Source organism: Chelonia mydas, chromosome 8 (genome assembly GCF_015237465.2).
Source record: "Chelonia mydas isolate rCheMyd1 chromosome 8, rCheMyd1.pri.v2, whole genome shotgun sequence".
Classification (NCBI taxonomy): domain Eukaryota; kingdom Metazoa; phylum Chordata; order Testudines; family Cheloniidae; genus Chelonia; species Chelonia mydas.
Window position 1 is genome coordinate 17,689,425 of NC_057854.1, and position 25,742 is coordinate 17,715,166.

General features: G+C 38.3%; 1 protein-coding gene across 10 annotated transcripts in view; it reads right to left on the reverse strand.

The window, feature by feature from the left end:
* Nucleotides 1-3,191: 3,191 nt before the first annotated feature.
* PRELID2 (PRELI domain containing 2) overlaps nt 3,192-25,742 on the reverse strand; it is a 42,334-nt gene continuing 19,783 nt past the window's right edge. Inside the window, exons 5-9 of one of the 10 annotated variants that reach the window (XR_006283459.1) lie at nt 14,926-15,031; nt 13,210-13,427; nt 7,982-8,017; nt 7,831-7,896; nt 3,192-7,281 (exon numbers count right to left, since the gene is read on the reverse strand). Coding sequence is in view for 2 of the 10 variants with exons in the window: in XM_037906346.2 (XP_037762274.1) it covers nt 13,424-13,501; nt 14,926-15,031 (184 nt within the window). In the remaining 8 variants the exon portion in view is untranslated. Of the gene's footprint in view, nt 7,282-7,830; nt 9,070-9,348; nt 9,431-13,111; nt 13,502-14,925; nt 15,032-25,742 lie in introns of those variants that run through there. The other 9 variants (XR_006283461.1, XR_006283460.1, XR_005226418.2 and 6 more) reach the window with 9 other exon arrangements.

Here is a 25,742-nt window from a genome sequence, read left to right on the forward strand (position 1 = left end):
CCCCAACTATCCCTCCCCTCTCTCACTCTGTTCTATTTACAATACTCTCTACCCAGGAGACTAAAAGCATACTCTTCATGTTTGCAATCATTATAACGAGACAAGCAGATTTACTGAGCAGTTGAGAGGAAAAAACAGATATTTACACATTCACTTCCCTCGATTTATCTCAAAATGTTTGTCTGTGTCTTGGACTGGCAATATAAGTCAGACAACCCATATAAATAAATTTATAGCAGAAAGAACAATTTGTTCCTGAAATAAGCCTGGTTGGATTATATTAACTGAATTGTTCAGAGACTCAAAAATATTTTTAAAATGAAAAAAAGTAATACTAGAGTCTTTGACACTCCCTAAAACTCTAGCTTCCAAATGTGCTTCACAAGAGAATCTCTATCTGCTATGGCCAGCAAAAATCTTTTATAATGCTATTCTTTGCTACCAGCTTGATGAAATCCAAGACTTGCCATCCCTTCTCCTTAAATTACCTGTGAAAATATGGAAGTTTCATACGATTCACCCCACACTACTAAATGTGACCTTTTATATCCACCCCATTCCCATCTCTATTGTAAGTAGATTCCCTGAGGAACTAATCGGTCAGATCCACTTTTCTGTTGAACTCACTTTGTGGAGTCCTAAGGGACTTCTTCAGACTTGTTGACAAGAGTTTCTTTGATTTCTGTGTGACTAACGATTTTGCTCATCAAAGAGAAGGCAAAGGGTAAAGTTACAGCAACAAAACATTTCAACCTGCGCAACAAGGGACACAGCATTCATGAAGTCCATCAGTGCAGAAATTGTAGCAGCAGACAAATTGCTAACTTTTATTGATGCACAGCTGTAAAAATTCTGTATCTTACCCATTGTTTTCATGGTTAAGAGTTCATGCAGGCAAAACACACAAACTGGACTGGACTTCATTGGCTATATGTACTGTACATGGCTTAGATACTTTAGTGATGTGCACTGTAGAAATGCTTCTGGATAGGTTAAAAATTAGTGTTTCTCAACTCTGGCTGTCAAGTGTAAAAAATTAATCACGATTAATCAATCGCACTGTTAAACAATAACGGAATACCATTTATTTAAATATTTTGGATGTTTTCTAAATTTTCAGATATATTGATTTCAATAACAGAATACAAAATGTACAGTGCTCGCTTTATTGTTTAGAAATCTCACATTGGTATCTTTGCATTTTGTCAATTCTGCTGTGAAAGCATTCTTAAAATGAACCTGTGCTGGGTCATCATCCGAGACTGCTATAACATGAAATATATGGCAAAATGCAGGTAAAACAAAGCCAGAGACATACAGTTCCCCCACAAGGAGTTCAGCCACTAATTTAATGAACACATTTTTTAAACGAGCATCATCAGCATGGAACCATGTCCTCTGGAATGGTGGCCGAAGCATGAAGGGACATATGTATGTTTAGCATATCTGGCACATAAATACCTTGCAACACCAGCTACAAAAATGCCATGCAAACACCTGTTCCTAGTTTCAAGTGATATTGTAAATAAGAAGCTGGCAGCAGTATCTCCCATAAATGTAAACAAACTTGTTTATCTTAGCGATTGGCTGAACAAGAAGTAGGACTGAGTAGACTAAAGCTTTACGTTGTTTTGTTTTTGAGAGCAGTTATGTAACAAAACAAAAATCTACATTTGTGAGTTACACTTTCAGGATAAAGAGATTGCACTACAGTACTTGTATGAGGTGAATTGAAAAATACAATTTCTTTTATCATTTTTACAGTGCAAATATTTGGAATAAAAAATTAAAATGAGCACTGTACACTTCGTATTCTGTGTTGTAATAGAAATCAATATATTTGAAAATGCAGAAAAACATCCAAAATATTTAATAAATTTCAATTGGTATTAGATTGTTTAACAGTGCGATCAATCAATTTTTTAATCACAGTTAAGTTTTTGAATTAATCGTGCAAGTTAATTGCGATTGACAGCCCTATTCTCAGCCTTTTCAGGCTGATGACCCCCTATCGAAACTCAGAATTTTTCACCACCCCTTTACATTTACTATAAGACTGTATCAATGATAAGCCTGTATAATTTATTGGTGTGTGTTTCAAGAGGTTGACCTTGAAGGGTGTGAGGGGTTAGGGAAGCAATATTTCTTTGCTTTTGATTGTAGTACAATTGTCAATGGCTCACAACCTCCCAATTGCCTTTCATGACCCCTCTGGGGGTAGAGAAACACTGGTTTAGATTTTCTATGTCTGTTGCACCACAAAGGTCTAATTCTGTCACTTGATATTCAGCTAAATAATGTTCCTATCAACATTTTGGGATTAGTCTTTGCAATTAACTCAAAAGTGACAATAACTGCAAACCTTGGAGGGTACAAAATGTAACTTACCTTTATATTTGGTCTATTTTCTTGACATGCACTGCAAGATTTTTAAACCATCTACCCCCAAGAATAAAAATGTTTCAATGCACTTGTGAAGACTGTGTAACAAATGAGGGATTAGATTTGGGGATTAGATTATGGCATCAGTTTTTTAGTTTGAGCTCCCACTGATGTGTTCTGCTTTTAAAAAAAAAAAAAAAATCCATTGAAATAATATGGTTATTGATCAAGAATCAAAATGCCAGTCACAAATTTCCAAACAGTTGTTCTTAGCAGTGAGGGGTTTCAAGTCATGAGAAATACTTTTATCATTTCCTTCTAAGCAATACAAAGCATTAACATGCAAGAGAATACCTATAAATATATCAGAAAATTGTATTTTGTGTTGCTCATTACATGCTTCTCACATTTCATAAATGCTTACTATTCAATGCTCAAAGACCTAAATTATAAGAGTTCAGTTAACTAGCAAAGTGAGAAACAAAACTAGAGGCAATTCAGTCCATTGTATCAATATCCATGGATTGGTCAGGGTTCTTTCCACACAAGACATATTGGGGCCAAATTTTCAATTGATAAACGGATGTAAGCCCACTGATTTGAAAAGGAGCAATGCAAATTTAAACGAGCTGTGACTCTAGCACATGGCTTAATCCTGTAAACATGCATACACATAACTTCGCTAACATGAGTAGTCCCGTTTGACTTTGGCGGGGGTGGGGTTGGGAGATACCAGAGTTCTTTTTCGTGTGTATCTGAGCAAGCCCAGTGATGGGAACCTCCAAACAGAACAGAGCATAATCTGGAAACAGGAGTTCTAATCATTTTATTTTATAAAAGAATTGCAATGTAATGAGGTGCACTATTTCAAGGTTGTACAGAGAAGTGATGTCATTTGCTGTTGTAGTTAGCCGACATTTTACATTTCCTTTGTGTTCAAGTAGCCTTTGTATAATCACACAGCATATGTACAATGGCATGATAATACATTCAATATTCACAGTGTAGTAGTTTGCATATAAAAACATTGTGTATCCAACAGTTAATATACATTCATACACTCAAAATATATATAAAAAAATATATAGCACCTTTCCTCACCATATGGCTAAGCTGATAATGGATTACCTGGCTGAAATAAAGTCCCTGACTCATTGTTCCACATACATGATTTTCTTTTATATGCTATACTAGCAGCTGGTTTGGCTAAAAAATTATAATTTTACACACACACACACCCCTGATAGCTAATTGCTAATGCTGCCATTAAGCTATCTGAAATGTTCTGAGTGCATACTGCTATCTTAAATTAACAGATTTTCATCCTACCATGACAAAGCTCATAAACACAATATAGTTAAGATAAATGATCTCCTTCATTCTGAAATACAATTTGCCCTTCCTCACCTCCACAGACACTCTCATTGCTGAGAGCTTAGAGTTATCACTTTACCTAGGATTGTTCCTATTAGTTTTGTGAGTTGTTTGTTTATTTTGTTCCTTAACAAAATTTGTTTAACTGTATATAAAACTCTTCCCCCTAGAGCTTTAGAGTAATCTACAAACGAACAAAAAGATTTTAAAAATAACCAGTAATAAAAACTGCAATAAGCAACGCTTAAAGAGAATTTCTAAATTGCCTGGAAGCACAGACTTAATCAAGAATGACAAAGTTCCAGAGAAAAAGTAAGCAAAATTATTTTGCCCCAGGTATATTTGTCTTGAGTAAGGAAAAAAAATATTTAATTTTTAAAAGGTTTCACTGGATGGCAAATGCAGCACTATCCAGGAGAGGAAAATTTGCAAATATGAGGGAACATGACTTTAGGGAGTTCTTATGGCCAAGGTTATTAAAACTGGGGGCCCAATCCAAAGCAAATATATTTCTTTCCCCTGACTAAAGTAGGCCTTTAGTCAGACCCTGCAGTGCATAAAATTAGGCTCCTTAAAGGGAGGGGGAGAATCAAGCCAGTTATTTAGGGACCTACTAAGGACACAGTAGGACTTTGACAATCTTGGCCTATATGTTTGCAAACGTATCTATGTATTATATACCACTACCACCATAATATATCTGAGCAACTATTCTCAATCTAGAAAAACTTTCATACCGGGACATTAGACTAAAAGTTACTTATTATTTGGATATTTTTCCCAACCAGTCCTTTGGGTGGTTAAAGAAAGATTTTCTATTAGATCCCATATATTCTTCCTATTTGAATCTCCAGAAAACATTTAATGCTGTACTTCTAAAATAATCTGTTAGTTTATTCAACAAACTGATATTATCTACATGATTATGATCTCAGGATAAACAGTGCCAAGAGGGAAAAAAGCAGAGCTGTCATCCCCACAGATTAGCTCATCAGATGCATCACTGTCATTGAACCCAACAGGATACATAAATGTCTTTTACTACATGGTCTTTCTCCTATGTTGTCCAATCGGAGTCATCCTCTAAGTTTTTGTTTGCCTACTGTATCAAAATTATTCATTCATAAACTTCCAAATTATATAGGGACAAAGCCAAAATATGCCCTAGTTAAGATCGGTAGTCTCTCTGAACAATATAAACAATGCAGAAACTCAAAATACACCACTCCAAAAATGAAAATCAAAACAGAACAATTAGTTTACAGAGGTGTACTTATTATAGAAAACATCACTTTGTATTCCAATTTATCAACCCACTTTCTCACTTCCAAATGCTTGTCTTTTTATGTCTACCCTTTCCTCAGTAGTATGCTCTATGTCATGCCTTTAGTGTAATGAGCAATCAGATTTCTGTCATGCTGAAATATATGAATTACAAGTTAAGGCCCAGCTTTTCAGCAGTGTAGCTTTTAATTTTTTAGTTTGTTTGTTTTAAGAGTTGTGCAGAACATATTTGTTCATTTCTGTTTCTGTCTTCACTTCATAAAGGTTAAGATCTAGGAAAGCATGTCTATAACTCTAGGCACCCGAGTAGTCCTATTGGAGACACTGGGACTACTCGCCACTACTCATGTTCTTGAGTACTCTGCGGGATTGGATTTATATTACCTAGATAGGATGATGCAATATGCCATCAGGAATCATTCATCAAACTTTTAAATATAAGAGAAACCCCTCGTTAGCAAATTCCTTTTCGGGCCAATCACAAGTTACAAAAGTTGTTATTGGACTCTAGTATATTGGATTATATCCTAGGGTGCCTTAAACTTTGTGACTAAAAAAGCCCCCCAAAATTCTATTCGATTTTCCAGATGACCAGAAAAGTTGCTTAACTTCTGGAAGCAGTGAGTTAAACATGTCTTGATATACTGGTTGTAGACAGTCAATGTGATTATACTCCATGCTGCTTTAGCCATTTTGATCAAAAACTATATCTGATAGGGTTGGAAAGGACAAATTACCTACTCCAATTGTCCTCACACTGAATTAGATTTGCCTCCACAGTGTTGCTACAAGAACTTTATTGAACTGACTGTTAAGCATCACTAACAACAGCTCCGTATCTCCCTAATCAAATAATTCTATTGCTAGTTGATCTTGCCATTAAAAATGTGTACTAGGTCTACCTTCCCCCCCCCCGCCTTTCTCCCCCGAGCTGTTCCAATAAGGTCTTAAAAGCAGAGGCTCAGCCTGTTCTGCATGGATATTAAAGATCCTCTGGCATGGTACACAGTAATGTGGATTTGCCAACATTTCTCCTCTCCAAGGCCTCAGTAGTAAAAACAATCACACTCATGCTCAACTGAAAGCACTTAGTACCACCTGACACCCATTGACTCCAGTGGGACTCTGTGGACACAGGTATTGTTCAGCATGAGCAAGGGTATCCAAATCTGGCCCTAAATTACTTGTATTTTTTTTTTTTTGAGAGGTTTTAAATAAAATTGCTCTTTCAAAATGAATCCCTCATCCATGCAAGCTCTCTTTTCCCTTAAGAATTTTACTCAGAGACCTTCTAAGCCCCTTAAATTTCTCAATTGGCCCCTACCAGGACCAAAGGAAAAAAAAAAAAACATTTCGGGGACAAACAAATATTTTCACTTTAAAACTTGTAACTTTCTAGCCATGGGACATCCATTGAAATTAATCCAACCACACTGGCACGGGCACGTCGGATGGATGTTTCTGCTAAAGTCTCAGCAGTGAAATAATTAGCAAAGCTGACACTTAAATTGCCATCACTAGGTTTCTCCTCAGTGGGTGACGATTCCACATGGGTGTAGTCACATCTCCCAGAACTACTGTTTCCATGTTTCTACAGGCTCAGCAGAGAAGTTTTGCATGAGTTCACATTCAGAAGGACTAGACAATTTTTTCCAAAGGAAGCTTCAATTTGTTGTTTGTTTTCAGGGTTTGCAGACACACTGGAAATACCAAATGCCTGCAGAGAGATGCAGAGTCCACACAACAGCATGGAACGGTGATGGCACATTTCTTATTAGATTCTGCATTCTGTGAATAGAATCACTGCCCCTAACAGCTAAGCTTCAAAATAAACCATTCAAACGAATAGGGGACATTCATTGATACCTCTCTTGGCAAGGCTCAAGACAACTGTGCACTGGCTGACATGGTAGAAGATCTCTCCACAGCAAAAAGAGCTATTTATGTTTTTGCTGATGTTGGTTCTCTCAGTGAATGCTTAGTCTCTGGAAATTACATCAAAATCCACATGAAGACTTATTTCCACATTTACAGCTGCTTCTCCAGGATCCGAGTCCCTTTAAACAACATATCTTTCCTTAATCTTATCCGAAAGATGTACAGACTATTGTCATCTTTTCGCCAAGCTGTGCATATTGAATATTCTGTTTCCTCAATAAAATGGTACCAATAAAATCTGGATAACTTCCCTGGAAACTGAGACAGCAATTAAGATATATTGCTCTGATGACACTTTTCTTCCTGTAAAAAGCATAGAAAACAGTTTTTAGAAAAATATTTATTAGGAACTAATCAATAGCCATTTGCTCTCATTCTGAAGCTACTTTTAAAGTCGGCCAAATATTGCCTCTATGGGCAATCTTTGAAGAGATTACTTTTCTGCAAGCAATAATGATCTCCAGACAAAGCTAACATCTTGTTTTATTAAGTCTGACTATCACTGTCATGGTCTAGTGATAGATAAATTACGGGGAGAAAAAGACAAAAAGTCCACAAAAGAGGTCTTAATCAACAGGATATTAAGGAACGCTGCTGTATTATCAGGTCCCCCAAAGCAGCAGTTCATTATTTTTTCCTGAAATCAGTATAAGTAAGTGTTTGATATTATTCAAAATGGACGACAAATTCTACATAAAGTCTGTACGTAGAAACATGTGGTGTATATAGTTAAGAAATGTATATAAGCAAAAATTACCAACTAAAAAAAAAAATCTGTTTTATAAACACATTTTGTGTGTGCAAATATATACATATTGCATTTTGAATCTTTAAAATTGATGACACACTTACCGTTCCTTCTCAGGAAAATGGGCACCCACACTGTTCCTGCAGAAGCGTCTCCATTATTCTAATACCCTGTAAAGAATGCAGACAAATCACAACCTACATATATATCACATGTATTAAAACAGACACTATAACATGCACACAGATAACTTAACTTCAGGTCATCCAAACAATGGGACGACGGTCAAATCTGGAAAAAAAACAATTTACTGCCTTATTATAAAATGGCAATAATTCCATTGTAATTTTGTCTGTAGCATTATTGGGGCAGCAGTGCAATTATATAGTTTGGTGTGTGCATAAGGGGCTGTGGGGAGATGAGGAGGGGGAGTGTTTACATCATATTGTGCCCACAGCATTCTAGTCTCACTGAAGGCACTTTGGCCTAGTGGCTAGAGCACTGGATTGGGACTCAGCAGATCTGGGTTCTATTCCCAGCTCTTCAACTGAATAGCTGGGTGAACTTTGCCAAGGCATTTCACTTCTCTCTGCCTCAGTTTCTCCATCTGTAAAATGGGGATAATGCTTACCTTTGTTGTAAAAGGCTTTGAACTCTATGGATGAAACATGATGCATAAGAGCTGGGCGTTATTTTTAATAAAGGATCATCAGCTAAACACTGCTGGAAACTGGGGTAAACACTACTAGTACAAATGACACTTGCCCTGTCTACACTAAAGGACTACACCAGAGCAAGACACAGGACACTTGTCACTGACTGCTGAAGTGGGGGTTAATCCTCAGGACAGGCAATGTCTTAGGCAACATACATTAGCCTGTTCTTTTTATTGATTCATTCAAATGTTTACTAAACTATAATAATCCAATGCTCTAGGAGCCCCTGAATCTTTCGGAAAGATGCTAAATAAGCAAAGAAACCCAGCTCAAGTCAAACAAGTCAGTGACAAGAACAATAAATTAGCCTCCCCGTACACTCCTCATGTCACCACTAACCAGCCCTAGCCCAATACCAGGCAAAGGACAAAAAGCAGGCCTTATAGCGCACCTGTATGCTAACCAATTCGGGCTGTTACAGTGCTAAGGATGAAGAGCCCTAATGGAGTACGCCCTACCAGACTATATATAATGTTTGCTACTACATGTTCAGATCCTGTTGGTGAAATCTTGGCCCCACTGAAATTAACGGGAGTTTTGCCATTGTCTTCAATGAGATCAGGATTTCACCCTGTGTATTCTTCTGTTCGACAAGCTGAGAAAATTCTTGCTCAGTTCAAGTCGCTGCTGTGGAAAATAAAAAGCAATATTGGTTTTAATAAAAAATTTAAGAGCACTTCTTTACACAGCTCTACATTAAAATCAGGTGAAATTTTAGAAATGTATATAATAGCTCGCCTTCCATGACTATTCTTTCCATAGGAAGCGAGAACTGGCTAGCTTAGCCCATCAGTCTAAATTAAGCATGCCACCATTTACAGAATAGAGCACTAATTGACATAGTGAAGACTTTGAGGTTTGCCTTGGGAATTTAAAAGTGTTATTTATTGAATCAATTATGTTCACAGTGTGACAGCTGCTTTTTCTTTTCTCTTCCTCATAGCATTGCAATCTTTCAAGCAGAATTGTTGAGGGGTGGGGAGAGAATCTATAAAATGAATAAAAAATACTAAAGGGCAGGTACAAGTCATTACTGAGTAACTTTTCAGTGGAGAATGACTAAATCAAAGACTAATCAATATATTCCTTTCAACTAAAGTTCAAACACTTAAATCTCAGCCCCAGGAGATCAAGCTTAAAGGGGCTAAATTTGCACTACTTACAGCGCAATGATGCACTTGAAATGCAGCACAAACATTGCTTACCCATTAAGCTGTCCACTTTTATAGATACAGCTTAAAAGCTTTTCTGATTGACAAGCCATAGAATAGTTTTATTTTTTCCATGGTAAAGATTTTTTATTTATTTTTTTTACTGCAAGAATCTCTCTTTTCTTGCAAATATCTAGATACTACTGTATTAGTTTGTGTAACAGCCAAGAGCTTACAGAGTTTCGGCGAAGTGTCACACAGGACATCCGATATCAAAGAAGGTACAAAAACAAACCAAGAGGGTGGTTGACAAAATAAATAAGGAAAGTCTGATGAATGGCAATCTATGGGACTCTCCAACACCATAGAAACAACCACGTTAAGGAACCTTAGCTGGTAGTTTATAACCTAGGTGAAAACTAATATAGTCTCCAAGCTACTTTGGACAGAGATCGTGTCTGTAATGTACCACGTATAACTACTGAACTGAATATCATATTTTATTTAATATTTATAAAGTGGCTGCTTGGAGAATTTTATCTTAAGTAGAAACCATACATTTGATTCTGATGGGGAAAAAAAAAAAATCCAGGTCTGAATGTAAAATTCATCTCCACTTCCAGTACAAAGCTTTGTAACCTGGATGTTTTTGATTAACTAGCCACTTCTTACAATAGTCTCCTCTATATTTTTCTAAACCTATGAAAACAGCATCCTAATATCTCGCGTTTTTTGCAACCATGACAAAAACATTTGAGAGAACAAACAAATATTTGATCATCATTTTAGATTAATTAGATCAATGGACACATAATTCATATTTATATTTCCATCTCATTATGTTTTTGGGCTGTTCTTGGCATCAAAAGTTAATCTAAAAAAATATTCCAAAAATGGGCAATAATACAAACATTGCAGGGCTTTAGAGACATTGGATAAGACTCTAATCGACACACACTGGTATGCATGGTCAATTTATCAAATGGCCTTAAAACGGTTTTACTTAATACGCAAAAGGCAGATTGCATACGATTACCTCTGCAGATGATCAGCAATGAACCTACAAACCAATTAGATCACTTTTTTTTTTTTAAAACAAGTGGGATAAAAATATGACTTGTTGCTCATCAATTCCCCTTCAAACCAGTAAGCATCTTCCAGCGGCTATGTCTAACAATATTTAATAAACTGGAGACGCCTTCTGTCTGACGGGTGCCAGAATGACATGTTTTCATACCTGGAATTCCTGGAGCATATCTGTCCAGATTTTTGAATTACTCCTATAGACAATCTTATTGGCTACTACATAGATGCACACTAGCCACAGATTTTTTTTTCCCCCCTGCAGAGGAATCTTCAGGGGAAAAAATTATTTACATTCTTTACTTTCTACACTGACTGTAATGTAGCAACTCCTCAAGTCAATACATCACCGTTCACTAGATTATAAAGAGATTTCAGCCCCAACTCTCGATTGCTCCAATCCTGCACTTGGTGTTTTAAGCCACCTTTGCACTCCCTGAGTCTCAAAACCGCTGTAACTTGCACTCTGGTTGCTCAGGGAAAGCTGAGAATAGCAGGATAGTAACTCCAATGACTTGCCCTCTCCCTTCCCCAGCATGCACCCTATGCCATCTGGTCAGTTCTATGCTAGCAAGGGAACCCCCTATACATTTCCACCTGGTCTGGGGCTCCTTTACACTGTCAGAGTACCATAAAGGAGCCTTAGGGCAATAAGAAAAAACGAGGCCCCCCCCCCCCCCCCCCCCAACATCTCTCTGTACTTAAAGTTCACTTTCCCGTTAAAGGCTAGTTTTCAAGCTCCAACTCCTAACTTCTACAAAACAAAAGGAATAATGCTGACACTTCACAGTTTATTTCCCCATCACAAAGGGTGCAATTTTTGGTCAACGTTTGAGTTAAATCAAAGAAGAAATTCTAGAGGTATGAGTCAAAGATTTCACAGTCAATTTTTTTAAAACACAGTTTAACAGTTATTGAGATCATATCTCAGTAACGAAATATACTGAAAAAAAAAAATCAAAATCACCTTCTCTAGTGCTCCATGAATAGAGAAGAGCCTTCTACTCTACTACAAAAGGAAATTCAGAGATATTGAATACTGATTGTGTGGGAAAACAGACACCTGTCGTCTATTCATAACTATAAATACTAAGACGGCATTTTCACCTGCTCCATCTGAAGCCTATGCTCTATCTCAATGCTTTCCCCTCCAGTCCTTCAATTACACTTCCTACCACCCCACCGTAATAACCTCTCTCATTTTAATAACTAAAAATGTAGGATTTAAATGTGGACTAGTGGCAGGGGATCGGTGGTAAGGATGGGTATGTTCTCTGTAAACTCTTCAAAATCCTGACCATATTATACTTCTATTTATTACAAGCACTACAAATACCAGGTATAATGAGGAAGTGTCTCTTTTTTGGCTACATGATATAAATTTGGTACAGATACAAATCTGCATCTCAAGAAGATTTATTAGGTCTTAATGAATTATTTCATAAGTTTCTTCTCCAGTGCAGAAAAAGGCAATTCATTAGGGGTAAAATGACTCTCCTTATTAATGGTCTCAAGATTCTGTCTTTAGGATTAATTGAATTACTACTGGCACAATTCTGACCAGCAGACATTTCTATATGAATTAATCTTCACATAGTGCTGGCTTTGGGAATAGAGTAAACCCAAAGCTATAAGAATCTTTAGAATGCAAGCATGGTCATTTATTAAGTATATGTTACTTTAACACTTTAAAAGATTATCTTTCTATTGCTGAAAGTGAGCCTATTTTAGCCGAACATAATTGGACCCACCTCATTCCTCACTCTTTCTAATACAAATCCCCATCCAAGGGTTTTCAAGAAATCCAAAGCAGTCTCTCCTAGTGCATTATCAAGAAGAGCAAAGAAGCAAAAAGGTACATAAATGTGTAATTCAATTTTGTTTAATTTGGGTTTTTCTTATCCACAGATCTGCAGCCATAGCCAAAATTCTCAAATTGATTCCAGTGCAGTATTGTACAGTTATTGTGGTTTGGATTTTATTTTGTGCACTGACCCCAAGCTGTGATATACTAGTAAGGTGCTTAAAGTTTAACCCATTACAAAATAAAGATTTATAAAAGGTGTAAAAAGAGACAGTAGTTATTTAAAAAGAATAAGGCTTTTTAGGGTAACAAGAGTAGCCTAAGGGGGGAAAAAACGAAAACCACCGTTCGAATATTACTCAGAGTAATATCTGGATCCATATTTTCAAAATCAGCCTCTCATTTTTTAATCAGGTTCCCGAACCACCTCAGCTGACTCCTCTCAATTCGCAGGAGTAGCAGCTGTACCCCAAGGCTCTTCCAAATAGCCAAGCCCCTCACCCTGTCTCAGAGAGTAAGCCCAGCCACCCTACAAAGAAACCTCACTTCTGCTGCTTGTACCCGCAATCTTGTCCTTTCAGTCATTACCCAAAGTTCACAACCATATGTGAGGATGGGGATGTAGAGTGACCTGTAAATGGAGAACTTTGTCCGAGAACTCAGCTTCTGCTTCAGCACCACAGATCAGTACAGCGCCCGCATCACTGCCGCTGCCACACTCCCGCTTACCATCACTCGTGAACGAGACCCCTAGATAGTTGAACTCTTCCACTAAGGGCAGCTGGTCCCCTGACCTGGAAGGAACAGTCCACTCTCTTCTGGGAGAGGATCATGACCTGCGATTTGGAGGTGCTGATGCTCATCCCTGCCGCTTCACACTTAGCAGCAAAAACATTCAAGTGCACATTGTGATCTCCAATCGGAGGATTCAAGAAGGACATCATCATCTGAAAACAACAGAGATGCCACCTCCACGTTCCCATACTGGATACACTCCACAGCTCAGCTGTGCCTTGATATCCTGTCCAGGAAAATCACGAACAGGAGTGGGGACAAGATGCACCCTTGGTGGAGTCCAACGCCCACCCTGAACGAACTCAACTTAATGCCAAGAATACGAACACAGCTCTCACTCTGAGAACAGAGAGACCTGATAGCACGCAAAAAAACACTTCTGAAAATCCTACACCCCAGAAGTCTATCATTTGTATCTGTTCCTAATTAGAAGAAGTCAACTTTGACAAATGCAGATCCTTCAAGTGCATTTAAAAAGTGAAATTACTCCTGGTAAAGAAAAAAAAAAATGCTGTAAATCAATGTTCCCTCTAATTTTTGACAGGCCGTGTGAGCAAAAAATTTCTTCTGTGCAAATTATTGTGCTTATGTGCAAATTTTTGTGCGCGCGATGTGTCGCCGTGTGCGTGGGGTTTAGGATCTGTGTGTGCATGCACACGCACACAGCTTAGAGGGAACACTGCTGTAAATTTAGGTCAGTTACATTTTTTGTATTATGTAAGATTTATATCCCAATATGAAAATGCAGCACCACTGGTCACCCACCCACACTTATGTGCATCATAAAAGCAACATACCTGTCAAAACACTTAATATGTGTATTTTTTAGCGAAAAGGCTTAATTAAGCATCCCTTTCCTTTCTAGCTTGTATATGGAGCCAGGTGGACACCAGCATATCTTCCTCCTCAAAACTCTTACCCCCAACGAATGTAGGAATTCTACATTGTTCAATTTCATGGTGAATAATTTGCATGAGATTTTGTTTGTAAACCCAGATCTTCAATATGACATGCCTTCCTCAAACTAATGATGTTGGAATATTATTTCCTTTGGATACACTTCTGGATACCAGAGGGGCTTTTATTTCATTTCCTTTCATAATTCTTACCAAAAAGACAGGATTATTGATCCATATAAAATTGTTACAAGAAAATTGACTGTTGCTATTGTAAATATATCAAGCTGCCTGAAGCAGCCAACATTACTCGGGGGGGAAAGTGCAGCCATACATGCATGTTCGGACTGTAAGATTATTAGATGCAAAAGTGCTATAAAATGATAAGCTTTTATTATTATTACTACAATATATTAAATAGTACAATGAAATGTTAGCAGGAAAAAAGTTTCAACGTCCAAAGGAAATGAGAATAATGAATTTAACAAAATTGATCTGGCAGTGCCTCATAATGCTTTAAAAATACGTTTGGAAAATTACTATTATATATTCAAACTGTATCCCGTTTCTTGTTCTGTTTATTATTTACAATAAAAGGAAAAGGCCAAAAAGTTATTTTTATATGATGGGTGAAGAAGCCAAGTTTAAACTCCTTATGATTTTAAAACCCAAACTAGATTATTAGGGATAGGCAGAATTTGACAGATTTAAAATGTAATTTTAGGAACAAATATAAATAATAAATTAAACCTACCTTCTTGACTCCTTGATTTAGAAAGGTTTGAGCAAAAGCTTCCAATACACAGTTGAGCAACCCTGCTCCAGTAATGGATATCCTGCCTTTCTGAATGAACTCGGTCCTATAAAACAGGAATGTAACAATTGTATCCCTCTCTTTAAATGCATGGACAGTAATACTATGATGAACTATATTTTAGAAACAGGCATAAAAAAAAAAAAATCAAAATTCACTGCTTAGATTCAGACAAGTGGATCAGAGAGGGCACTATTGTGGGCAGGGAAGAACAGTGTTTTTGTCCATCATCAGGGGGAGACATCAATATTGTTATTCCTCAAAATGATTTTGTTATTGTTGTAAAATTAATGGTGGTGAAAGGTGTAGTGGGAATGGTGGGTGAAGCCCACCACAATGAAAGACACACACCCCTCTTCTTGGTGAGGTTGGGCCATACTTACAGCTTTGAACACAAAAGTTTGTTTTGCAAAACAAACAAGCAGCAGCAAAACAAGCTTAACTGCCACCCTGGCAAGCCAGAAAGCCTCAATCCTGACCTGGATATTTCTCTTCTAAATGTCAGAGTAGTTCAGTCTCTATGACCTTGCCGAGGCTGCCGACCAGATAGCCAGTTGTGGTGATGTGACCTCGCTCAGTTTCTTATAGTTCCTTATCTGTAAACTGAGCTGAACCAAGCTCGTTTGCTTTTGTCCTTCAGATTGATGCAACTTAATACAACAATGTAATGGAGTCAAAGAAAGATCATTTTGGAGTACATAGGTGCTGGAATTAGGGGTGCTATGTGTGCTGCCACACCCTCTGGCTTGAAGTGGTTTCCATCATATTCAAGGTTTACAGTTTGGTTCAACAGCTCTCAGCACCCCCCACTATGCAAATTGTTCCAGCTTGAGTGTGTAGGAAAATTGTCCTCAGAAACAGGAATGTGGCCACAAGAGATAATAAAGCCACCATGAAGACCCAGCCCCATCCAGTCAAGATTTATTTATTTATATTTCTTTTTCATGGCTCTGGGAGGAAGAAAAAAAAAAAAAAAAGCTCATGGAAAATATTGATCACTGATTGATTCTTGTAGCACACAGCCGGCAATGCCACATCATTACAACAACACAGTCACAGGGAGAAGTCTATTAATGAGATCCAGCTACTAAATTATTGACTAGTTAAGTACTGCAAATTTGGCCTAATTGTTTTCGTGATGGGAGTTTAATTAAAGTGTCTTTAGTACAAAAAGCCTAGCAATATTCTTATTCAGACAGTGTCAAGGAATGCTCTCACAGCTTGCTTGGGCTTTCAAAACTAAAATTAAAAGTTATATCAAGTGTGAGGTCCTCCAGCGAGGAAGCTTTTGTTATGTGAGAATTTATGAAGTGTCTACACATGGAGCAATGAATGCATTTGAAATGAGTTTAGGACCCTTTATTTTCAGTTTTTATTTAATTTAATTTTTCCCAGTGTTTATTACCACAACAGCAAAAACAGATGAAAATGAGTGCTAAAAACTATTATTAATTTTTCTGAGTAAATATCAGGGTTTATTGTAGTGGATGAAAAACGGGGGTGGGGGGAGGAGAGTATTCAGTAGATTAATGCTTTGAATTCTGTTCATCAGTGTGGTTTGGTGTTTTAGTTCTGCAGAACACAAAACACAATGCCACCTCTGAAGAAAACAAACACTCTCTCTCTAATCCCCAAATAAAACTTTTCATTTGAACAGTTTACTATTGTAGACTTAGAACGAGTAGCCTATAAATATTTACATTTAATAATCGAGCCACACCATTTGCAGCGCATACACTCAGCTTCATCCCTTTTCTCTCTTTTTTTTTTTAAGCTTTTGACTACTTCCTTGTGTTCTGAAACATTCTGATACAGATTTTCATTGTCTTCCCATTTTAGTGTCAAATCTTTAAACCGTTATCTGCTAACAGCTTGAAATGTGTACGCTGTGGGCATGAGATTCATCAGTACGTTCAGATGCGCACACACTTCAGAACTTGCATACGTGCCTGTCTGCTTATTGTGTGTATCTTCTAATCTAGACTAATACATAGCCTTACTTCAACAGGCAGCTTTGCATATACTCACAGACTAATGTATTGTAACACAGTACATTGCGTGATATATGTATTTTTCCTAATAAAACAAGTGCGTGCGTGTGTATAAATAAAAATAAAAGGATACAAAAAGTAGGGTGAAAAAAAAAAATCAGAAAAAAATATGAATAATACTTTTTGTAAAAACCCATGAATTTTTTTGGTAAAAATTGTTTTCAGTTTAAACCAAAGGGGCTTCCAAGTATGCACATCTTAATGGAACAAGTGTGGTTCTCCTGTCCTTTCTGGGTCAAATAATCCCAGTAAGGTTCATTTGAGAGGATTTGGATACTCTTCTTGAGAGCCAAACAGCAAACAAAGATTGTGTTGTGGGGTTCCGTCCCCATTTCCTCTTTCAAAAATCCTTCCACATTCTGGAAACTGGCAGAGCTCTTAAAAGCAGAGATAGAAGGTCAGAGTGTTTGGCTGTCTTGAATTTCATGTATTTATGGACCTGGATAAATTCCTTCCACAGAATGTAGACTAGGGGAATGGCTCTGTAAAAATCTAGCAGTTCAATCCAGCACTTCTATAAACTGTAATTTCAAACACAAGCAGCCCCATATCCGTAAGAACAAGGACACTTTTCAGATAGTCTGTCATAAACTGATACCAAAGTATTCTAAAATTCATGGTGGGCGGGGGCCGAGAGGTGGAAGAGAAATGAAAGTTGTGAAGTCTGAACCTTGCAATATTTACCAGACAAGCAGTGTCCTTGATTGATTAGATGGAATACAAAACATTTCAAAACCTTACAACACTTTGTTTTAGGAACATATGAAAAACCATAGTGTAATAAGCCAAAAGACCATCCCCTGTCCTCTCTCTGACAGTAGCATATATTAGGTGCTTTCAAGTATTGGGCAGGAGGACTTGCACCCAGCCAATTCTGTAATACTGTAACACTAGAGAAATTTCTTTCTGAGTCCAGGTGCTTTACCAACTTGTCACTTGAAGCACAAGGATTAATAGCCCTTATAATTTTTGTCCTGGCTGTGCTGCATATTTCATAGATTCCAAGGCAGAAAGGACCATTCTGATCATCTAGTCTGACCTCCTGCATAGCACAGGCCACAGACCTTCCCCAAAATAATTCCTAAACCAAATCTTTTTAGAAAAACCATCCAATCTTGATCTAAAAATTGCCAGTGATGGAGACTCCACCATGACCCTTGGTAAATTATTCCAACATTAATTACTCTCAAGGTTATAAATTTACGCCTTATTTCCAGTCTGAATTTGTCAAGCTTCAATTTCCAGCTGTTCGACTGTTTTATACCTTTCTCTGCTACACTGAAGAGCCCATTATTTGTTCTCCATGTTGGTACTTACAGATTGTAGACAAGTCACCCCTTATCCTTCTCTTTGTTAAGCTAAATAGATTGCGCTCAAGTCTATCACCGCAAGGCAGGTTTTCTAACCCTTCCATCATGTTTGTGGCTCTTCTCCAAACCCTTTCCAATTTCCCAGCATCCTTCTTGAATTGTGGACACCAGAAACAGACACAGCATTCCAGCAGTGGTTGCACAAGTGCCAAATACAGAGATAAAATAACCTCTCTACTCCCACTCAAGATTCCCCTGTTTATGCAGCCCAGGATTGCATTAGCGCCTTTGGCTGCAGCCTCACATTAGAAGCTCATAACCGGACGATTACCCACCACAACCCCCAAATCTTTTTCAGAGTCACTGCTTCTCAGGATAGAGTACCCAATCTTGTAAGCATGGCCTACATTCTTTGTTCCTAGCTGCATTAAAAACACATATCATTTGCTTGCACCCCGTTTATCAAGCAATCCAGATTGCTCTGTTTTAGTCACCTGCCCTCTTCATTATTTATCACTCCCCCAGTTTGTGTCTTCTAGGGACTTTAAACAGTGATGATTTTATGTTTTCATCCAGGTCACTGACAAAAAGTAAACAGTGTAGGACCAAGACAGGATCTCTGCAGATCTGTGCTAGAAATACCCCCGGTCGATGAGTGCCTGTTTACAATTACCAGAAGTCTATGTATATTGCATCAGCATTATTACCTTTAGCAACCACACGTGTAATCTCATCAAAAAAGGAAATCAAGTTAGTTTGATAGGATCTGTTTTCCATAAACCCATGTTGAATGGTATTAATTATATTACCCTCCTTTAATTCTTTAGTAATTTAGTCCCATATCAGCCACTGCATTATCTTGCCTGGGATCAACGTCAGACTGACAAGCATTTAATTACCTGGTCATCCTGTTTACCCTTTGAAAATACTGACACAATGTTTGCTTTCTTCCAGTCTTCTGAAACTTTCCCAGGTGTTCTAAGACTTACTGAAAAATCAACAACATTAACGGTCCAGTGAGCTCCTTGGCCAGCCCTTTTAAAACTCTTGGCTGCAAGTTATCTAGACTTGTTGATTTAAAAATGTCAAACTTCAGTAGCCACTGTTTAACATCCTCCTTTGGATGTTAGTGGAATGGAAAGTGTATCATCATCCTCATCTGAAGAGATTACATCAACTGTTTTTTCCCCAAATACAGAACAGAAATATTTATGAATACTTTTGACTTTTCTGCATTATTACTGATAATTCTACCACTTCCAACTACTAATGGGCCAATACCATTGTCAGGAGTCTTTTTGTTCCTATTATACCTAGAGTCCTTATTGTCCTGAATTCTGCTGGTATCAAGGCTGAATCCCAACTCTGTCCCTCCAAGTGGGGCCCGCAAGGATTTTAAAAACTAATACTTGCCACTCCAGGCTTGTATTAAACTCCCAAGGTTACAGCTTTTCTCGGCTTGGTAAAACACTACCACCATCCAAATGCAAACAAACAAAAAACCAGCACACCACACCACCCTTTGAACCCAGGAAGGAGCACTTGGGAATTCCTCCCTGTGGGGTACCCTCAAGCCTCTCTCTCTCTCACACACACTTACTTCCAGGGAAGAGCTAAGAAAGAAAACAAAGGAAATTAGCTATGGCTACCAGCTAATCAAACAACCTGCACAAACCTCTTAGGACATCAAAAATCCAATCCTGTTCTTAAAAAAAAATTTATCTGAGCTACAGCTCACGAAAGCTTATGCTCAAATAAATTTGTTAGTCTCTAAGATGCCACAAGTACTCCTTTTCTTTTTGCACATTTGGAGGTCAGATAAGTAGTTCTAGGCATGATCTGATGATTTATGATCATACCTGACTTAGGTTGCTTATAGCATGGCTGCTCTGTCCCTCCAGCCCACAGAACAGACAAAGGCAAAGTTTCTTTCCCAATTTTAAAAAGTTCTACCTTCCCATGGGCACCTGACCAAAAGAGCCAACTTTTTTCCCCCCTCTTTACCTGGGGGACTTTTTAACGCTTTACAGGTAAAGCGAGTAAACAACAGCTACCAATTTTACAGCTAACTGGCTGGCTGGCCGGCCATCCATCAAAGGGAGCTATCCCCCCCCTTTATTTATCACAGCTGGCTATAGGATTTCTCCTTGTGTCCCTTTACTTCCCTTATCAATTTTCTACAATTCCTAGCTTCTGATTAATATTCATTACCATCAACTTCTTTTCTTCCATTTGCTATATATATTTTATTTTTTTTATAGCTAACTTCTATTCCCCTCTAAGCCAAATCAATTCCTTTTTTAAACTATATAGCCTTCTTCCTCAACTGTTGATTTTTTGGCATCTCGTAAAGTTTTCTTAAACAATTCCTAACTGTTCACATTTTTCTGATTAAATTCTCTCTCCCACTTATACAGTAACATAGCATTTACTGAGAACAGCAGCAGAACAACAACATTTTGGGTTTTAGTCCATTTTAATTTTAATGAATTACAGAGGTGAGGTTTCCAACACAGTATTTACATCTCAATTGGCTAGTTCATTGAATAACTTATTTTTTCCTCCAGAAATTCACTTTAATGACAGCATATTCACCTAACCATCTGTCATTGTTCTGACAGTGTAGGCAGACTGGCAGAGTCTTCAAAAGACATACCAAGGGGAAAAAAAAAAAAAGCTAGCTAATAGTATGGTATTTCTGGACAGAAAAAGTAAGTATAGACTTCAGAACAAAGAGGCACAGGAATTTCTTTTTCCAGTGCCCAGGAAAGCAAAGCAAAGCATAGCCACCATGTGTTGAACCAGATACCTGTTGTAATTTAAAACCGGTACAGTAATTCATTTCACCCATTTGCCTGATCATGCCATTTTAAATGCTTTATTATTTACTTACAGTGGTGCCCAGTAGGTGCTAAAAGCTTTACAAACTCAGGAAACTTGTGAGTTCCGCTGAGCATGGATTTACTTTGCAAGAAAAGAAAAATATGCAGCACTTAGCGTAACTGTATCCATATGTATCTGAACAGAAACATCACCTTTGCTTTTGAGGGGAAGTATGGTATTGTAGGTAAGGCACTGGGCTAAGACTCAGGAAGATCTGGGCTCAATTCCCAACTCCACTACAGACTTTCCTATTTGACCTTTGACAAGTCATTTAATCTCTTTATGCTCCACTTCCCAATCTGTAAAATGAGGACATAACTTCCTTACCCTCCCATGAGGTAAGATAATTAATGTTTGTGAGGCGCTCAGAGAATCATAGAGTTTAAGGCCAGAAGGGACCATCATGATCATCTAGTTCGACCTCCTGGACATCACATGCCACAGAATCTCATCCACCCACTCCTGTAATAGACCCCTAACCTCTGGCTGAGTTACTGAAGTCCTCAAATCTTGATTTAAAGATTTCAAATTACAGAGAATCCGTCATTTACACTAGTTTAAACCAGCAAGTGACCCATGCTGCAAAGGAAGGCGAAAAACCACCAGATTCTCTAACAATCTGACTTGGGGGGGTGGGGGGGGCAGGAAATTCTTTCCTGACCCCAAATATAGCGAGCAGTTAGACCCTGAACATCTGGGCAAGACCCACTAGACACCTAGGAAAATTTTTCTGCATTGAGTCAAAGCCCTCCCCATCTAGTGCTCAGTCTCCAATGGCCAGAGATATTTGGTAACAGCAGTTGCAGAAGAGCCATATGCCCTTGTAATCAATCTCACCATATCATCCTCTCTATAAATTTATCATGCCCTGTTTTAAAACAAATTTAGGGTTTTTCCCCTCCACTGCTCCCCTTGGAAGGCTGTTCCAGAATTTCACTCTTCTGATGGTTAGAAACCTTCACTGAATTTCAAGCCTAAACTCATTGATGGCCAGTTTATATCCATTTGGTTTTGTGCCAACATTGGTCCTTAACTTAAATAACCCCTCTCCTTCCCTACTGTTTATCCCTCTGATGTATTCATCGAGAGCAATCATATCTCCCCCTCTGCCTTCTTTTTTGTTAGGCTAAACAAGCTCCTTAACTGTCCTCTTGTTATGTAAGTTCTCCATATCGCTGATCATCCTAGTAAGCCTTTTCTGAACCTGTTCCAGTTTGAATTACTCTTTTAAAAATGGGAGACCACAGAATCTAGGTAGATTTGTAAGGACTTGGCTAGCAGGAAGAGCATTTGGATAATGTGTATAAAAAGGAACCCCAAAATGCTACAAGGCAGATTTGATCTAGATTGTAAGCTCCTTCGGGAAGGACTGTCTTTTGGATAGAATATAGCACAAAGATCTTGATCCATGACTGTGGCTCTTAGGCACTATGATAATACAAATAATAAATCATCTTGATCTCAGTCACTTTGGTATAAATCCACAGTCTCTTGACTTGAGTAGAGCTAACATTATTGTTAATTTAGGTGACTTGAGTGGTGCTACTCTGCATTTACACCAGCACAATGGAGATCAGAATCTGGCACCTAGTATTTAGCACTTTGGGGAGCTCTCTCTGGAGAATAGCCATCCACTCTAAAAGACAGTAGTGACACCAAAGTTGCCTCTAGAATAGGCCACGGCAGAAAACATCCATCTGAAAGGAAGGGTTATTTTGTCACGTTGAAGCAACATCCACCCTTCCAAAGGATGTAGGTAGGTGACTTTGGGGAAGTCACGCAATTCAGGAGAACTTCCACGTTGGGAGGGCCTTTAAACAAGTCCCACGTATGGAAACTTTAGGTGATGCAATTTTTATTTTTCTATCAGAACAGCCTAGTCTTTACATTTTAAATTCCTGGGGTGGTCACTTATCCTAGAGTTGCCAGCAAGGCACACTGTCATCAAAACCTGCTGGAAAAGCAGATCACAATTCATACTAGCAAGGGAAACTTTGCTTTCATTCATTGCTATGATGCTATCCTTAACTAAATCACATTAAAGCAGATTACATAAATACAATCTAGCCACAATATGCACAAGATGACTGAATAAGGTTTGGAATTCCATTCTTCTCTTTAGACTTTTAATGCCTTAAGGAATTTAAAGAATTCGCCCATGAAAACCAGCCTCTTTGTATTATTTTCTGTGGTCGCAAAAAAAAAAAAAAAAATCTGTTACAACATGTTTCCGTCTAGATCTAGACTGAGATGGATTCTCATTCTCAGAACATCTCCCACTTTAGGCCATAATGCACAATTTTGTTACTAATCAGGACCACTTACAATTCTCTTCACCATGCACTGTTTTCCTACTTATCTCCAGTGGCAGGTCTCTTACACAGATTTAAATAGGTCACCTCCAAAATGTTTTCAACTTTTCATCAGAACCCTTCACAGCCTCATTTTATTACAGTGCGCTTAACTCTGAACAGCTCATTCTTTGTATGATAGAAAAATCCACATGAATGGACTTATGCAGACAAGCGATTTAAAGGAAAATTCCAGTGATCTCTGTCTACAGAAAACTTCTCTTATAGAAGGAAGTTATAATGCAATACTTAAAACCACCTGAGAATGTTTCAGAATCCCTGTTGATGAACTGGCCATTAATGCACTCACTAAGGACAGCCATTTTAATAACTGTGAAAGGGAACACGGCTTATAGACAAGTAAAACATGATGAGCTGTAGCCAAAGGCGAAAGAACAGCATGTTAATTGCACAGATATAGATGTAGCTCTAACAAAAAACTTCCAGAAACAAACTGAACTTGCTTAAAAAGAGCTGTAAGTTCCCTGCGGTTCTCTGTGTCTGACTGCAACTCCAACGTTCTCCTCTAGACAGTAGCCTGACAATGCGGTCAATTCCCATGTTATTCTTTCATATGTAATATATATAACATATAGGGCATTGTAATTAAATAATTATTGGTGACTTGATCACATTTGCAATGGATCAAGTGATTCATGACTATTTCATATTCCATTGCAGTTTTCCTCCCTTGCATTTCAGCATTACTGATGCTGAGTTACCATTTCAGTCCTAGAAGACCGGACAAAGCTACACAAGGAGGAACTAAAGAGGACAAGACAAAAGGAAAGTGGAATGGCATATTTTTTTAAACATCATTATTTCTACCAATTCCTTGGATATTTGAAACCAAAAATCTATTCCTTCAGCTTCAACCCTGGGTGAACTGGTTTGTTGTTACAGGATTACACACGGGTTCTCATTTTGGGGGGGGGGGGGGGGGGAGTTCAAAAGATGTATATGGACTTTGTAAATATAAAGCAACTATTTTGCATCCATTTTGGCAGTTAAAGTGTTTTGAACATAATTACGACTTTTGCTTTGTAAAATAAAGAGAAAGTTTGATGCACTGAAGTTACCTAGTGATCTCATATAGCAAAGCCACTCCCAAGGAGAGTTACAGATTAATCTTACAGGAGCAACTGCCAGGTGGGAGTCAATCTTTAGAGCTCAGTGTTTATTGGTAAAGGTGGGAAGTGGGGAAAAGGGGGTTTGAACATAAAATAAAATGCAAAAAAGAGGAGAACACAAATAGCCATCTGAGACTTCAGAATACTGAGGACTAGCCCCGTCTTCCAGTATGATTTCACTACTAGAGAAAGGGGAGCAATATCTCCTACAACGACACTAAACAGGGACAGTAGAGAAAATGACTTGTTTCACAAAAGTTACTGTTAGACATAACATAGCATTTCAACAGAGGATACTGAAGTACTTATGGAAGGCACAGTGACACTAGACAGACCAATCTATTCATCAGAATAAACTATCAGAATGTCCATTTCAGTGTAAGCAAAACAAATTAAGAAAAAAAGGTGGGTAGTCTACATGCAAAGTTTTTGATAAATAAACCAAGAATACACAATAAATACAAAGATGACACTTTCAAATTTTAGTATAGCCCAGGGATCTGCAACCTTTGGCACATGGCCCGCCAGGGTAAGCCCTCTGGCGGGCTGGGCCAGTTTGTTTACCTGCTGCGTCCACAGGTTCAGCCAACTGTGGCTCCCACTGGCTGCAGTTCACTGTTCCAGGCCAATGGGGGCTGCAGGAAGCGGCAGCCAGCACATCCCTCGGCCCGCGCCGCTTCCCGCAGCCCCCATTGGCCTGGAGCGGCGAACTGCAGCCAGTGGGAGCCGCGATTGGCCGAACGTGCGGACACGGCAGGTAAACAAACCAGCCTGGCCTGCCAGGGGGCTTACCCGGGTGGGCCATGTGCCAAAGGTTGCCAATCCCTGGTATAGCCCAATAGCAAAATGCTGTAGAGCGGTTCAAAGTTGTGTCCATTGGAGTATTTCCGAGCAATGCAACCTTTGGATTGCCCACCAAAAAATGGCTCCACCAGAAAAAGAGCTATATTAGATAGGATAAATATAAAGAAGGAAAGGAGGAGTCGTCAAATTTCTTATATTTGTATATTTCATATTTTCTGGATGAAATCA